This window comes from Aythya fuligula, chromosome 5 (assembly GCF_009819795.1).
Source record: "Aythya fuligula isolate bAytFul2 chromosome 5, bAytFul2.pri, whole genome shotgun sequence".
In the NCBI taxonomy this organism is placed as follows: domain Eukaryota; kingdom Metazoa; phylum Chordata; class Aves; order Anseriformes; family Anatidae; genus Aythya; species Aythya fuligula.
This window is the reverse complement of record NC_045563.1, coordinates 1,235,885-1,249,606: the sequence shown is the minus strand read 5'-3', so window position 1 is coordinate 1,249,606 and position 13,722 is coordinate 1,235,885. Positions and strand designations below refer to the sequence as shown.

The following is a 13,722-nucleotide window of genomic DNA, read 5'->3' as shown; positions in this document are numbered from 1 at the left end:
AACGCCCCGCCCGCCCGCACGCCGCCGTCGCCAAGGGGCTGCCTGAGGGGCCGCGCATGCGCGGAGCCGACCATGGTGCTGCGGGGGGGGGCGAGTACACACACAGACATAGACACACACCACACACACGCAGGGAGCGCTTCTTCGCCCTCACCGCCGCGCGTACGGAGGGGAGATGGGCCTCAATTCGAAATAACGGACACATCGCTGTGGCAACCGGGACCGGGATCGGGATCAGGAACCGGCCTCCCCCCCGCCATGCCACGGGTGGTGCCGCCCGGGCGCGGGGCGCTGTGGGAGCGCCGCCCCTCTCCCGCTCCCCTCCCCTCCGGCCGCGGCTGGCGGCGCGCGGAAGTGACGCAGCGGGGCCGAGCCGCGACGGGGCGCCAGAGGCCGCGGGCACCCGCAGCGCCCGCAGGTAACGGGGGGGGGGGGGGCGGCACCGGGGGGCTCCGGGGGGGTCCCGGGGGCTCGGCTCAGCCCCGGCGCTGCCTCGGGTCCGTGCGGTGGGGCCGGGGCAGCGCCTGGTGCCGTGGTGCTGCCGCCTCAGTGTGAGGGAGCCGCGAGCTGAGCCTGAGCGCACAGCGCGGCCCCGGCTGCTGGGCGGCTCTGGGCACGGCCTGAGGCGGCATCGGGAAACGCCGGCACCGGGACGGTGCCTCCCGAAGTACAGCCCAAGGGTCCCCCTCAGGCGTGCGCTTGGTTCCTGCAGCGCAGGGCTGGGGCTGCAGGAGGCCGAGCTCTCTGGGGCCAGGCTCTCCCCTCCCAGAGGAGCCCTCACTGCTCTGAGCGGTGGCAGCCGCCTCTGCGCCTCCAGGTGAAGCCCTTTGTAAAGGTGCTCACTGCAAACGAGGTGCCGGTTAAGGAGCTGTAAAAACAATAAACTTCTTACCAGTGAGATAAAGGAAGTGAGATCTGGCTGTGCAGTCAGAGTGAAACCAGCTGCTGCGCTCAGGGGCGGGGTGGTGGCAGGGCTCCCCACCACACAGCAGCTCTGCCCCCCGAGGTGCCGGCACCCCACACCCCCGCCTCGGGGCAGTGCACTGGTGGGAGGCGCTGAGCAGGACCTGAGGCGCTGCTGGGGGTGGCAGCACCGCTGGAGCTGTCCCCAAGCTGCAGTTACCACGGGTACCGCAGCACTGGCAGTGCTGGGGGCGAACGCATTTCTGGGAGAAGTGCTGGGCTGAGGGTGGCAACGCCTGCCCCTCTCCTGCCCCTACGAACACCGCGCGGCCTGGAGGGGAGGTGGTGGTACCAGGGCACCCACCCTGCCCTGTGCGGGCACCGCTGGGCAGCTCTTGTCCTGACAGAAGCCACACGTGGGGGGAGGCAAGGATCCCGCTTCTCTGCGCTCCTCTCCAGAGTGCAGTAACCTCTCCCACCCCTCCTGCAGCCCTGGGGCTCAGAGCGAGGCACTGCTAGGGGAAGGGGCAGGGAAGGGGGTGATGAGGAACACAACCCCCCCACCACCTGCCACAGCAGCTGGAAGGGAGGCAGGGCCTGGCTGTGCCATAGCAGCACTGTGTGGGGCTCGAGGAGCACGGCTAGGTTCAGAAGTTGGGTAACTGCCTCAGATAAGCCAATTCTTTATTTGTCTCCGCTTTTCTTGTGGTCTCTGCACAGTTCTCTTGAGTAGCCGATGTAGAACTCTGGCAGGCACTCTGTGTGCCAGGTAGTACGCATTTTGTTCCAAATGGGGGAAAAAAGTTTGTGTGTTTTTTAGTAAGAGATGAATATAGAATCCGCCATGAATAAACATGTGATTGCCTTGGATTTAAAGCCTATGAAAAAGCGTAGAGCATAAGGACTTGAGAAGTAAATTGGAGAGCAATATACTAATTTAGATAAAGCATAAAAGGAAAAATATTATTTAAATGTTATGTGCAGCATGTCTAAGTACCATGAGTAATGAAAGTGCTGAAAGCGAAACCCTGAGTAATGCTGTAAAAATCCTGTTTGTCACAGATGGACCAGTCGTCTCCAACCTACATGCTTGCCAACTTAACCCACTTGCATTCTGAGCAGCTTCTGCAAGGCTTGAACCTCCTTCGCCAGCATCACGAGCTGTGTGACATTATCCTTCGAGTCGGCGATGTCAAGATCCATGCCCACAAAGTGGTGCTCGCCAGCATCAGCCCGTATTTCAAGGCCATGTTCACGGGGAACCTCTCCGAGAAGGAGAATTCAGAGGTAGAGTTCCAGTGCATCGACGAGGCAGCCCTGCAGGCCATCGTGGAGTACGCCTACACGGGAACCGTGTTCATCTCCCAGGACACCGTGGAGTCGCTCCTTCCAGCCGCAAACCTCCTCCAAATCAAGCTGGTGGTGAAGGAGTGCTGCGCCTTCCTCGAGAGCCAGCTCGACCCCGGCAACTGCATCGGGATTTCCCGGTTCGCAGAGACCTACGGCTGCCACGACCTCTACCTGGCTGCCAACAAGTACATCTGTCAGAACTTCGAAGAAGTTTGTCAGACTGAAGAATTCCTTGAGCTTTCACACTCCGAACTGGACGAAATCGTTTCCAATGACTGCTTGAACGTTGTGACGGAGGAGACGGTTTTTTATGCGCTGGAGTCCTGGATCAAGTACGACGTTCAGGAGCGGCAGAAGTACCTGGCGCAGCTGCTGCACTGCGTGCGCCTGCCGCTGCTCAGCGTCAAGTTCCTGACGCGGCTGTACGAAGCCAACCACCTCATCCGCGACGACCACACCTGCAAGCACCTGCTGAACGAGGCTCTCAAGTACCACTTCATGCCCGAGCACCGGCTCTCCCACCAGACCATGCTGATGACGCGGCCCCGCTGTGCTCCCAAAGTCCTCTGTGCCGTGGGAGGGAAGGCCGGGCTCTTTGCCTGCCTGGAGAGGTAAGGAAGGGTAAAGCTGCCGCAGAGCCTGAGCGTTGTGCTGCTCACGCACGTTTGTCATCTCCCTGGTCAGGACTAAGGCGCACTGGAGGGCTGTAGTTTGCAGGGCTGTGGTCACTGCTTGCCTTATGAGAACTCAAGGAGGTTTTTTTTGAACAAGGACAAGCGATGACTTTAACACGCTTCTTGATTTTGTGAGTAGTCTGCAGAGGTAGGGGCTGTGGTCGGTGCCGACGCAGGTAGAAAATCTCACCTTTTTCATTCTGGTGGTTGAGAATTTCGTAGTAAGCGTGGCTGTTTTCAGTCTGTATGCTACTTCTAACTCAAAAGCCCTTGGAATTAAAACAGATTCAATCATAAAAAAGCTAAGAAGTAACTCTTAGCAACATTAAGGTCTTGGTCATAATGTAATATGTTTTTAGTCTCTGCTCCTGAGTGAATATCCGTGTTTGTGCTAGCAGAGAAGGTAAGTGCTCATCTTTGCTCTTCATCTGCTTCTCAAAATGAGCATCCTCTTTGGTTCACCGCTTTGTTGCACTGCCAAAGCTGATCACGTGGGCAGAAGGAAGGTAACAGACGAAAACAGCTTTCTTGCTTGGGCTTTCTTGTAGTGTTGTATTCCTGGAACACGTTCAGAAATGGTGAACTGCGAGGGGTCCCGCAGCTGTGCGCCTGCTCACACGTACAGTGCTCCGATGCTGAAGGCACAGAACGCTCGCTGCAGTAAGGCAGCCTCCCGGGGCTGGGCTGGGGCCGAATGCTGGGCTGGCACTGTACTTGAGGTGCTCTTCTCCGGGGCGGTTTTGTGCCTGGACATCTGTATGTGCACGCTTAAAAATATGGGGAAGCGTCTCTGGGGTTTTCCTCCTGCGTTCTAATAATTTAGAAACGCTGTCAAAGTTACGTAAAGTTCATTTCTCTGGTCAGTGGGGGTCCATAGCGAACTGGCCGTTGGGACTGGGAATTGTTAGGTGTATATTCTTAAGAACTAAGGGGTGGGGTGTTTTAAACAAATTGAGTGAATGAATAAAGTGGGTCCTCTGCTATTCCTCAGCTGTTTCTTGCACAGGTTTTTAAATGGTGGTGTCAATATTACGGACTGATGTGGACTGGAATACTTTGTTGGTCTGATTTTAGCAAAAGTGCACCTTCCTGTTGTTAACCACGTGTTAATGCATACAAAAATTTCTCTTTAATTTATGTATTACTTGTATTGGTCTCTCCGACGGATGCTTCAGCTCATGCTTCAAGTTGCAGTTGTTCTTGCTGTACAGAAAAAAAGTCACAGACTGGCTAAAAATAGTTCCTAATAATTTAGGTCCCTGAGCTTCCCACAGCTAAAATTGGGAGTGGGAAAGTGTAATTCCACTACTCTGATTTTGATTTTCATTTGTACTTGCAAGAAGGCTGATTTTTTTTTTTTTTGCTCACAGTTGGCCACTGCTTCATGATAAGGGTACTAAATGCATTGTAAGTAGTTCTGTTCTTTTTTAACGGGGCCACTGCTTTCAAGAGCCAGCCTGGTTTTGTTCGGTCCCTGCTTCTGGGTTCTTAGTCAGTGGTTTTCACTTCTCCAGTGGCTTTATTTTCCTGTATGTTGTTAAAGATTTTGGTAGATGGGCTAGATTCTGTCTGTGCTAGCCCGGAGCCACCGTATTTTAGAACTGAGTCTAATCATCGGAAAGTGGAAATGCACAGGATTTTGAAAACAGATATTTCTGCATGTGTAAGAAGTCTGTTTACAAATCTGCAAACTTTCTAAACGTGTTTGTGATCAGACGTGATTATCCCTCTCTTGTTCTCCTTTTCTGACTCCCTTCTCTGTGGCTGTTTGGAGTTGTTGGGTGTTTCTAGTTTCCAGTTTACCCCCATAACCCTTTGGTTTGTATTTTTAGCTTGCCCTCCCCACAGCCTGTCTCCAAAAGCCGCTGAGGCATCAGCACTCCATTGTCTTCCCTCACGTTGTCCGTGTTGCTGGCGTGCCTTCTCCTCAGTCCGCTTGTTCTGTACTTTCAAAATTCACCTTCTCAGGTCTTGGGCTTGGTGCCGTGGCTACCCACCAGTTGGCTGTGCAGCATTCACTCAGTGAAGCCCTTGGTTTTTTTTCTCTAGAGCAATGAGCAGCATTCGATTCAGCTTACATTCAGGAAGTTGGAAGAAACGGCAAACTTTGAATGAGAAATATGGAGCACACACTTCAGACTGCCTTCCTTGTTGCTTATTTGCACATAACAGAGCTTCATGGAGTTGGGTTTGCTCATGCAATCTTTCTTCTCTTCTGTTTCAGTGTTGAAATGTACTTTCCCCAGAATGACTCCTGGATAGGCCTGGCACCTCTCAGCATTCCCCGCTACGAGTTTGGAATTTGTGTCCTAGACCAGAAGATCTACGTTGTAGGAGGGATCGCCACCCACGTGTGTCAAGGCATCAGCTATCGGAAGCACGAGAACTCGGTGGAGTGCTGGGACCCCGACACGAACACTTGGACGTCCCTGGAGAGGATGTTTGAGAGCCGCAGCACTCTGGGAGTGGTCGTCCTGGCGGGAGAGCTCTATGCCCTCGGGGGCTACGACGGGCAGTCCTACCTGCGGACTGTGGAGAAATACATTCCCAAGGTGAAGGAGTGGCAGCTCGTGGCCCCCATGAACAAGACGCGGAGCTGCTTCGCTGCGGCTGTCCTGGACGGGATGATATACGCCATCGGGGGCTATGGGCCTGCCCACATGAACAGGTACGTGCCTCTCACGTGTAGCCTGGTGCCGTAAGCTGGTAAGCAGCAGCAGCCACTCTTTAAGCACGTGTTCAGCAGCCGGCTAGAACCGTTCTGAGAGAAATCAGCGTGAGTCCACAGCGGGCCTCATTAAGCCTCCTGTAGCACCAGCCTGGTAACTCAGCTGGGAAATCTCTGCTGAAGTGTATCCGTGTGCCCCAGCTCAGCGCTGTAACTACTCAGGAATCCCTGAGAAGGGTGAATGACGAGGCAGGAGGTGTGGGTGCGTGCTGCTGGGCAGACAGAGAGAGCTCCTGACCGTGTGGGTGCCCCAGCTGGGCAGCACAGCACACCCAGGGGTGCCGTACTTGTGCCTGCGTGCCCTCAGGGGCAGCTCGGGGGCAGCTGTGTGACAGCACCCTGCTGCTGCTGCGCCAGCGCCTCGGCCTCCATCTGCAGCACCGCAGGATGCGGGCTGTTGCCCCTCATGTCGGAAGCGCTGCGTAAAAACGGGTGGGATTTTCTGCATGCTTGGTGTCCCCGGTATTCACAGGGTCGCTTCCTGGTGCCGGCGTGTTCTTTAATCAGCCTGTTCCATGTTGCTTTGTACGGGTAGGCCGGGGTATTCGGTTATGCAAAGTGACAGGTACTGGTACTGGTACTCTTCGTTACAAACGGGAACAGATCGGCCATATGCTCCTCTGGGAAGCAAACGGGCACACTGCGGGCATGGAGAGCTGAACAAAGAGAGAAAATGAAAATCTTGGTGTAAGGCTGGATTATTCAATAGGACAGGATAACAGCATTGCACTAATCATTAATTGCACTCATTCTTCGTATTTTATATCCTTTACGTGAACAGCTTGGGAATCAAAGAAGTGCTTCCAAAATGGGAAAGTCTAGCCAAGCAGTTTTCACTTGGAAAATGAAAAGTGTTGTAAATTACTGAAAGGCACAGTGTCAACAGGTTAAATTGTTTGGTACGATTGTGGCAAGATCTTAAGAAGCTTGGTATGTCTTGGGTCTGGTTTCTTGTATCACTGACTGGCTGGGGCTCGAGGCAGCTCCAGGTGCCTCTGGCCCAGCCCCAGCAGCCCCCCAGCAGGGTGCCCAGCCCCACGGCCAGGTGGCTGCTGGAGATGTCCCCGAGGAGCCCCCAGCCCCTCCGGGCAGCCTGTGCCAGGGCTCCGGCACCTGGATACAGCTCATATTTTAAATTACAGGCTGTAATAGCAGTTTAAATACTCAGTAGAGAAGGAAACTGGTGGTTTTACCCTGCTGGGCAGCTAAACACCACCACAAGCGCTCTCTCGGTTCCCCACACCCCCTCTCAGAAGAGAGGGAGAAGAAAGTATGCTGGAAAGAGAAAGGCTCATGGGCTGAGATACGGCTAGTTCAATTAAAGGGAAAAGAAGGAAGAGAAGGCAGGGGGAACAAGCAAAGGCTGTGCAGAAGCAGAGAAGAGAAAAACTGATTATTCTCTTCTTCCCATCACCGAGTGATGCTCAGCTACGTGTTGGGAAGCGGGGTACGCGCAGTGGTTGTTCAGGAGGCCAGGCGTTAGTGAGAGCCCCCTGCCCCAGCTCTCTGCTGGGCACCACACCACAGGGTACGTTTCATCCCTCGGGGCGGTTCAGGTCCCCCTGGCTGTGTCCCCAGCCCGGCCCCGGGGGCTCGCAGAGCCTTGCTGCCGTGCCAGCACCGCCCGGGGAGGGCCAAGACACCGGGGGCACGCGGGGGCTGCTACGGGGAGGGTGAGCCCCATCCCAGCCACAGCCCGCACAGAATCTGTCTCAAAAACGTTTTCTGTTGACTTGGGATTTCTTCACGTGGAAGATGACCTGGAGCAAGCTGCCCCTTAGGCGTGTGCCCTCCTGGTGCTGCGCAGAGCTACCGACGTGCTAGCAAGGGTAAACAAAGCAGAGTCAGCAGCAGCAAGGAGCAGGTGTGCCAGGAGTTCCCGGGGGACCTCCGGGGTGTGATGCTCCAAGGAAGGTAACCGAGCCCTTGCTCAGGACAGGGCTTCCCAAAAGATGAATGCCCCGTGTGTACGCAGCAGCCTCCTTTGGGAAATGCAGAACTGAGCAGTGGGGCAATGGGAAAGGTCCGGGTCGGGTTGGTGCCTTCAGAGGGGAAGGCTCCTTCCAGCACTAGGGTTCTGCAGTAGCCTTGCTCTCTCCCTCAGTCAAAAAGGAACTGCTGAGAGCTCCTGCAGAGTTATTAAATTAATGGATATTTCATTAATTGCCTCTTTACATGTAATTTACTGTTTGTTCAATAATTTTGTTTTTATCGACTGTTCAGTGATGCAAGTAATGTGGCGTGCTGCACAGTCTCAAGGCTCACACAAGCTCTAGCATTGATAGAAAGCTGGTTGCTGTGTAACTGAGCACCTTTTCTCCTTCTCTTTAGCACTTCTGACTGTCTGTTCTCCCCTTTTCCACCTCCGTTGTCCCACTGAAGCTGCGCCATGGGCAGGGGATGGCTATGGGCAGGGAGCGCTCAGTGGCTGACCGGTACAGCTGCAGCGATGAACAAAGCGATGCCGATAGCTTCCATTTTATCCCGAAGGTCCCTTCTGTCCTTAGTGTTTGAGCAGCAGCCCCTTTACTGCTTTTGCTGAGGGATTTTCTCTCCACGTTTTTTTTTCCTGTTACTTTCCAGGCATGCCTCAAGGAAGGGTTTGATGTGTTGTGATAGCCAAACGTACGCTTCAGATCTGCGATCTGTTCGGTTTCCATGAGTTTCCTTATACGCGGCAGCAGTCCTCTGCTGAAAGAGCTTTCTGTTCTGAGCCCAGTGTTGAAAAATCTTTCTTTCTTTCAATTTGTAACCTGAAGGTGCATGGCAGGGGTGTGACAACATGGGAGGAGTGGCTGAGCTGCAGTTGCTGGGTCAGGATGTTGAAGTGATTTTTGGCACCACTTTCTGGGGAGTTTGCACGAGCTCCGTTGTGGAGGCACTCGAGGTGTTACCGCCGGGTTCAGTGTTTTACCTGCTAGCCTCGGGCAGTACAAGGCGACAGAGCTGCAGGTTTTTCCATCAGCTCAAGCACTTTTTCTGTGTGTTACGTTGTTCTGGTCTGTAACAGTACTGGGTGAATCTGACAGATGTACATTTCTCGTGCAGTAAAACTGATGTCACTGGGATCCAAGCCTCACGAGTTGTTTTTGTATCTGCAGCATGGAGCGCTACGACCCAAGTAAGAACTCCTGGGAAACGGTCGCCTCGATGGCTGATAAGAGAATAAACTTTGGTGTTGGTGTCATGCTGGGCTTCATCTTCGTGGTGGGCGGGCACAACGGGGTGTCTCACCTCTCGAGCATCGAGCGATACGATCCGCACCAGAACCAGTGGACGGTGTGCCGGCCCATGAAGGAGCCCAGGACAGGTAGGGGCACGCGGCGCTCAGCAGGTAGCGGGGTGCCCCTGGGGGTGAGCTTCTGGGTGACCTGGGAGAAGCTGCAGGAAGTTAGGGTTGCAGGGACTTGTCTGCAGAGCGTTGTTCTTCATCTTTGCATTGGGCCAAAGGTCACGCCATCAGTTGTGTGAAAGAATAAGTATTTAGTAGTAAAACATAATGTAAGCATGAAGTCCAGTCTCCTTTTGTTAACGCTGAGCCGTACCAGAAGCATCGTGAAATGTTTCTGCTCTGTCCTCTTTTTTTCCATTGAGTGAATTTCAGCAGTCCCGTGCCTGCTGTTTTATTGTCTCCGCTTTGATGTTGAGACTCAATAGAGCATCTTCTCCGCTGCCTGCCTGAGGAGTACTGCTTTGCCTTCGGGAAAGGCTGCGAGAAGAGTCGGAAGGGAGGTTAACATCTGAGCACAGAGGGGCTCTTCGTTTTCTTTAGAGACAGCCCAAAGAATGAGAGGCTGGGAGAACTTGGCTGCTGTGCCTTGAGAAGAGGTGGTGGGGGGTTCAGTCAGGAACAAAAATGCCGTTCCCTCATGCACCCAATGGTCACCTTACCCTTTTTTTTTTTTTTTTTTTTTCCAATAGGAGTTGGCGCCGCCGTGATCGACAACTACCTGTACGTAGTGGGAGGTCATTCGGGGTCGTCCTACCTGAACACTGTGCAGAAGTACGACCCCATCTCGGACACCTGGCTGGACTCCGCGGGCATGATGTATTGTCGGTGCAATTTCGGGTTGACTGCACTTTGATGGGAAGCGGGACTTCACACGGACCTGAGGCAAAGGTGGAACTTGATCTGCTTGAAAATAAACCCTGCTGCTGGAGACCGTACGCTGCATTTTCAGAAGCTGGAAAATGGGAGGAATGTGGTGAAGTTGCGATTGAAACAAGGAATGATTTGTTTTATTCCGGTTTTTGGCCTCTGTTACTCCAGTGACGCGGGCAGAAGGAACTGAAAGCTTACAGCCAGCTGGGTTTAGATAGCATCTGGTTGATGGCAGTGAATTTTAGAGAGTGTACTGTACATGCCTAGGATATGGTTAGAAAACTTACTGTATATCTAACCCTTTCACTTTCTAGAGCTTTTCTCTCTTCCTCCTGCCTACTGAGAAACATGAAGTTTACTGTGCTTGGAGTGAGAGGCGTGTGAGTGTGGTGTGTGACTGGATGTTTGCTGATAGCTGTCTGGTTGTGTCTTCATATTAAGAAAATGCCAGTGCTTCATAATTTTTTAATGAACAGTAACTAAAGGGCTGCCTTGTTTCTGTATCTCAAGGTTTATAAATAATAAATGCCATAGTATGTTGCCTGTACACTCTCCTCTGTTACCCATTTACTGATGGGAGGGCTGGGATGATAAATTAGAAACTTCTTAAATTTAGAAGGCAAATTTATATTGCTTCTTCCCAAAATGTTGGGATCTGATAAAGACATCTTCTGTTTTCAAACTTTCCCTTTTTTGTGGATAAATGAGTACTAGATTCAGCAACTTAATCTTGCTGATCTGCTGTGTGTTTTCAATTGTTATGCAAGGAAAAATTGCAGCAGTAATGCATTGGAAAATGTCACAGCAGCATTGACAGCATGATGTAAAGTAACTGCTCAGAAACGGATCTGTCCCATCCTTCTCCAAAGTGCACCTGCACCCGTGTCCATGCTCCGTGTAACTTCCTTTTCTAACAGAATGTATGATTGCTTTCTCAGCGTGTTCAGATATAAAAATGGTGCTAAATGTAGGACTTAACGGTAAGGCTGTTATTCACCGTAGTGCAGTATGCATAAAGCATGCTCGTTTCGATTCTCCTAGTGTTTTTGTTTATTTGCTTGATCCATTTGTGCCTATGAAATCTGTCAAGAATAACACAGTGTACTGGACGAGCTCTACATTTGTTATTTTTTTTCAGAAGATCTCTGTGTATTGTTCCTGTTCTCCCAAATGCACAGCTATGGAAGGAACAGTGAGATCCCCCCTCGGGTTCTTCGGCCTTGCCTTTCCCGCAGGTTGCAGTGGCACAGGGCACGGTTACTCGCCCTGAGCGCGTGTCCGTGTGGCGGGGCTGCCCAGGGGGGTTCCTGAGGTTACCCAGAGCCTCCAGAAGTGATAGCTTTGTGATAGCCCTACCCTTTGGGAAAGCGTGGGTGGGTCAATAGGAAGTGATGCTGTGGGTTATTACCATTATTTAAAGGACTGAGTAACGATTAATTTTAGCTAATTTAGCATGTTTTAGTTTGTCTTCTGATTTTAACTAGGAATCATAATTATCTTGAGTTCTTGTTTTGATGTCTTCGTGTGTATGCCAGACCTGGTACTTAAGAAATTGTTTGCCTTGAGTTCCTTTTTTGCCCTTGTTTTAACGTGTTAAATTAATGTTTGTTTCCCCTTGTTTTCCAAGCCCGTATAGTATTATTTTTGAAGGTGCAATAATATTTGAAATAGTTGCTTTAAAAGCCATTTCTTTATAAGTATGCTAAGTGGACGTTTTCTGAGTATACCTAATTTATTTTTAAGTTCCTGCGAAGCTAATTGTAGCCGGTCAGATAGCAGTGTTCTTTGTTCTTCCATAAGCTGACGCTCAGACGTTACACAGCCGAGGAGACGAGGGCGTTTCCCCATAGCACATTACTCACGGACAACAGGTGTTTGCACAAATTAGAAAATCCTGCATGTGGTCTTCAAGTTTGGTGGCGTTAAGCAGGACTTCAAAAGCAAATAAAATGAACAGCTTCAGAGTTTTCGATGCAGTTTGCCTGACCCACTGAGGATTCTAGCCGTATAGCAATAATAGCATGAGGTAATTATTGCAGTGAATCTCCTCGTAGGACACAAGGAACTGCACTGCCTGTTGCATGTCGGGGGGGTGAGGAGGCAGGGGAGCGGTTTGGGGGTTGGTGGTTGATGGAAATGTTTCTGCCTGCAGAGATTGCCTCTTCCTTTCTGTCAGGTAAATGCAGAAGCTGAATGTTTACGTGTGCTGTTTTACTCCTCACTGACAGTGTCACGGATGCCATTGCTTATCATATTTTCCAATATACACCAAAAGATAAATTAAGTAAGGAAATTCTCTTTTAACATTAAAAGTCAGGCGTAAGCCCTGAAGTGGTGTGAGGCTTCCCACGCTGCTCGGTACGTGCTGTGCCAGTAGAGTCGGACTGCAGCATGATACCATGAACGAAGACGTCCATGCATCTGCGGCAGTGTTGGTCAGGGAGGTTTCCAGTCAGCAGAAAGTGGTGCAAGATGGAGAAGTTGTTTTGACATCATCGGAACAAAAGCAGCAGGGTGATGTTACTGGCTGTTCACTGTTTACATGCCCATCTTTCATTTTGGGAAATCGGAACGCTTCATGACAAAACGGTTTGTTAGGTTTACCCAGGCAGTAGCAATATGAAGTTAGGTCGCAGTGATTGGCCCCGAGTTGTGCAATGGGCTCCTGCTAAATTCTAACACAGCAGGCAGAAACAATTTTTGTTCTTACGCAGCCTTGGGATTAAGCATGGGAAGAATACCCGGTGAAATATACTGCTGTTACTAGGCGAGCTGTTCAGCTAGAAATGGATCGAACAGTGTATGAAAGTAGGGGTAGCATCAGTTCAAGCCATGCCATCTTCCTTTTCTGTTCTGGGTGCTTGTTGTCCTGTTCACTGAAGTGCTTGGTTATGGGAAGATCAGACACAACTTGTTCAAATCTGCATCTCCAGTACAGTACTCTTATTGCAATGTCTGTCTTGCAGTTTAAAAACTAAGGACCTTCAAATAAGATGTCATACAACTACAAATTATCATCCAGTTCTATTTCTTAATCACTCAAAATGATCTGTAAAGCACTTTAAAACAGGCATGAGTTTGTGTGTACACATAGTTCCTGAATTTCTGCTTTTTTAATCCAGACAGCCATCTGAAGCTTCCTGACTGCTTGGCCCAGTAGGCTCCCCTCCCAGGAACGCTGTTCCTTCAGGAAGCCTGGCTGGAATCTTCTGAAGGGGCAACTTTGTCCAAACGCAGTGCAGACGGTTAACTCTTACTGGGAGGCAGCGTGTTACTTTTGTGAAGTCACCATCTGTAAGTCCCCATTCATTGTATGAAACAATGCAAAATGTCCAAGCTTGCCTTAAATTCTTGATATTTAACTGAAACGCAAAGAACTGGATGATAATTCCTATTTTTTTGCCTTACGCGCTGTGCTGTATTTTAAACCCAAGGATAAGTATAATTTTTAGCAGGATTTAATAATTGTACAGAGAATACCAAATCGTACTCGGACTTACCGGAGTGCTTTGGTCGGGAGTACACCCTGATGTACGTAGTCTCGTGTATGTGGAGTGTTTTTATGTGCACACCTTTTTTAGCAGCGATGTTCTGGGTTTGTTACTGTTTACACAGGTGGTATTTGAGTTCTACAGGAAAATGTGTGACTTGCATCCTTGTTCTTCACTGGTGTTGCTATCGTGACAATGCTCTGTAACTGTTGTAACTACTTCATTGAATGTGAAACGATTTAGTAAATAAACCTGGAGAAAAGCTTGCTTTTACACTTTTTGTTGGGGGGATTACAGATGCATTGTAGCTTTAATGCTTTCTAATGTGGTCTCCTTGGGCAGCGAGGACACCTGGGCACGAGGGGCAGCAGCTCCCGAGGGGCTGGCACCATGCGGGCTGGGCTGGGCTGCTGGGGCCCGGCCCCTGGCTGGCAGAAACTCTGGAAAGAGGATTTTAGGGTGGGCCTTGCTGTT

The 13,722-nt window shown here is 51.0% G+C and overlaps 1 protein-coding gene across 1 annotated transcript; it reads left to right on the top strand.

The window, feature by feature from the left end:
* Positions 1-355: 355 nt before the first annotated feature.
* KLHL28 (kelch like family member 28) lies at positions 356-13,521 on the top strand. Its single transcript, XM_032188774.1, has 5 exons — positions 356-418; positions 1,966-2,864; positions 5,152-5,595; positions 8,757-8,965; positions 9,577-13,521. The coding sequence occupies exons 2-5, from the start codon at positions 1,966-1,968 to the stop codon at positions 9,738-9,740; spliced, it is 1,716 nt and encodes a 571-aa protein (XP_032044665.1). The 5' UTR covers positions 356-418; the 3' UTR covers positions 9,741-13,521.
* Positions 13,522-13,722: the final 201 nt, after the last annotated feature.

What these genes read in the sequence shown, in the direction of transcription:
- KLHL28 (XM_032188774.1), top strand. Translation starts at nt 1,966, where the DNA reads ATGGACCAGTCGTCTCCAACCTACATGCTTGCCAACTTAACCCACTTG. An exon ending in GGGCCTGCCCACATGAACAG is followed by an intron (nt 5,596 to 8,756) that starts GTACGTGCCTCT and finishes TTGTATCTGCAG; the next exon opens with CATGGAGCGCTACGACCCAA. An exon ending in CATGAAGGAGCCCAGGACAG is followed by an intron (nt 8,966 to 9,576) that starts GTAGGGGCACGC and finishes TTTTTCCAATAG; the next exon opens with GAGTTGGCGCCGCCGTGATC.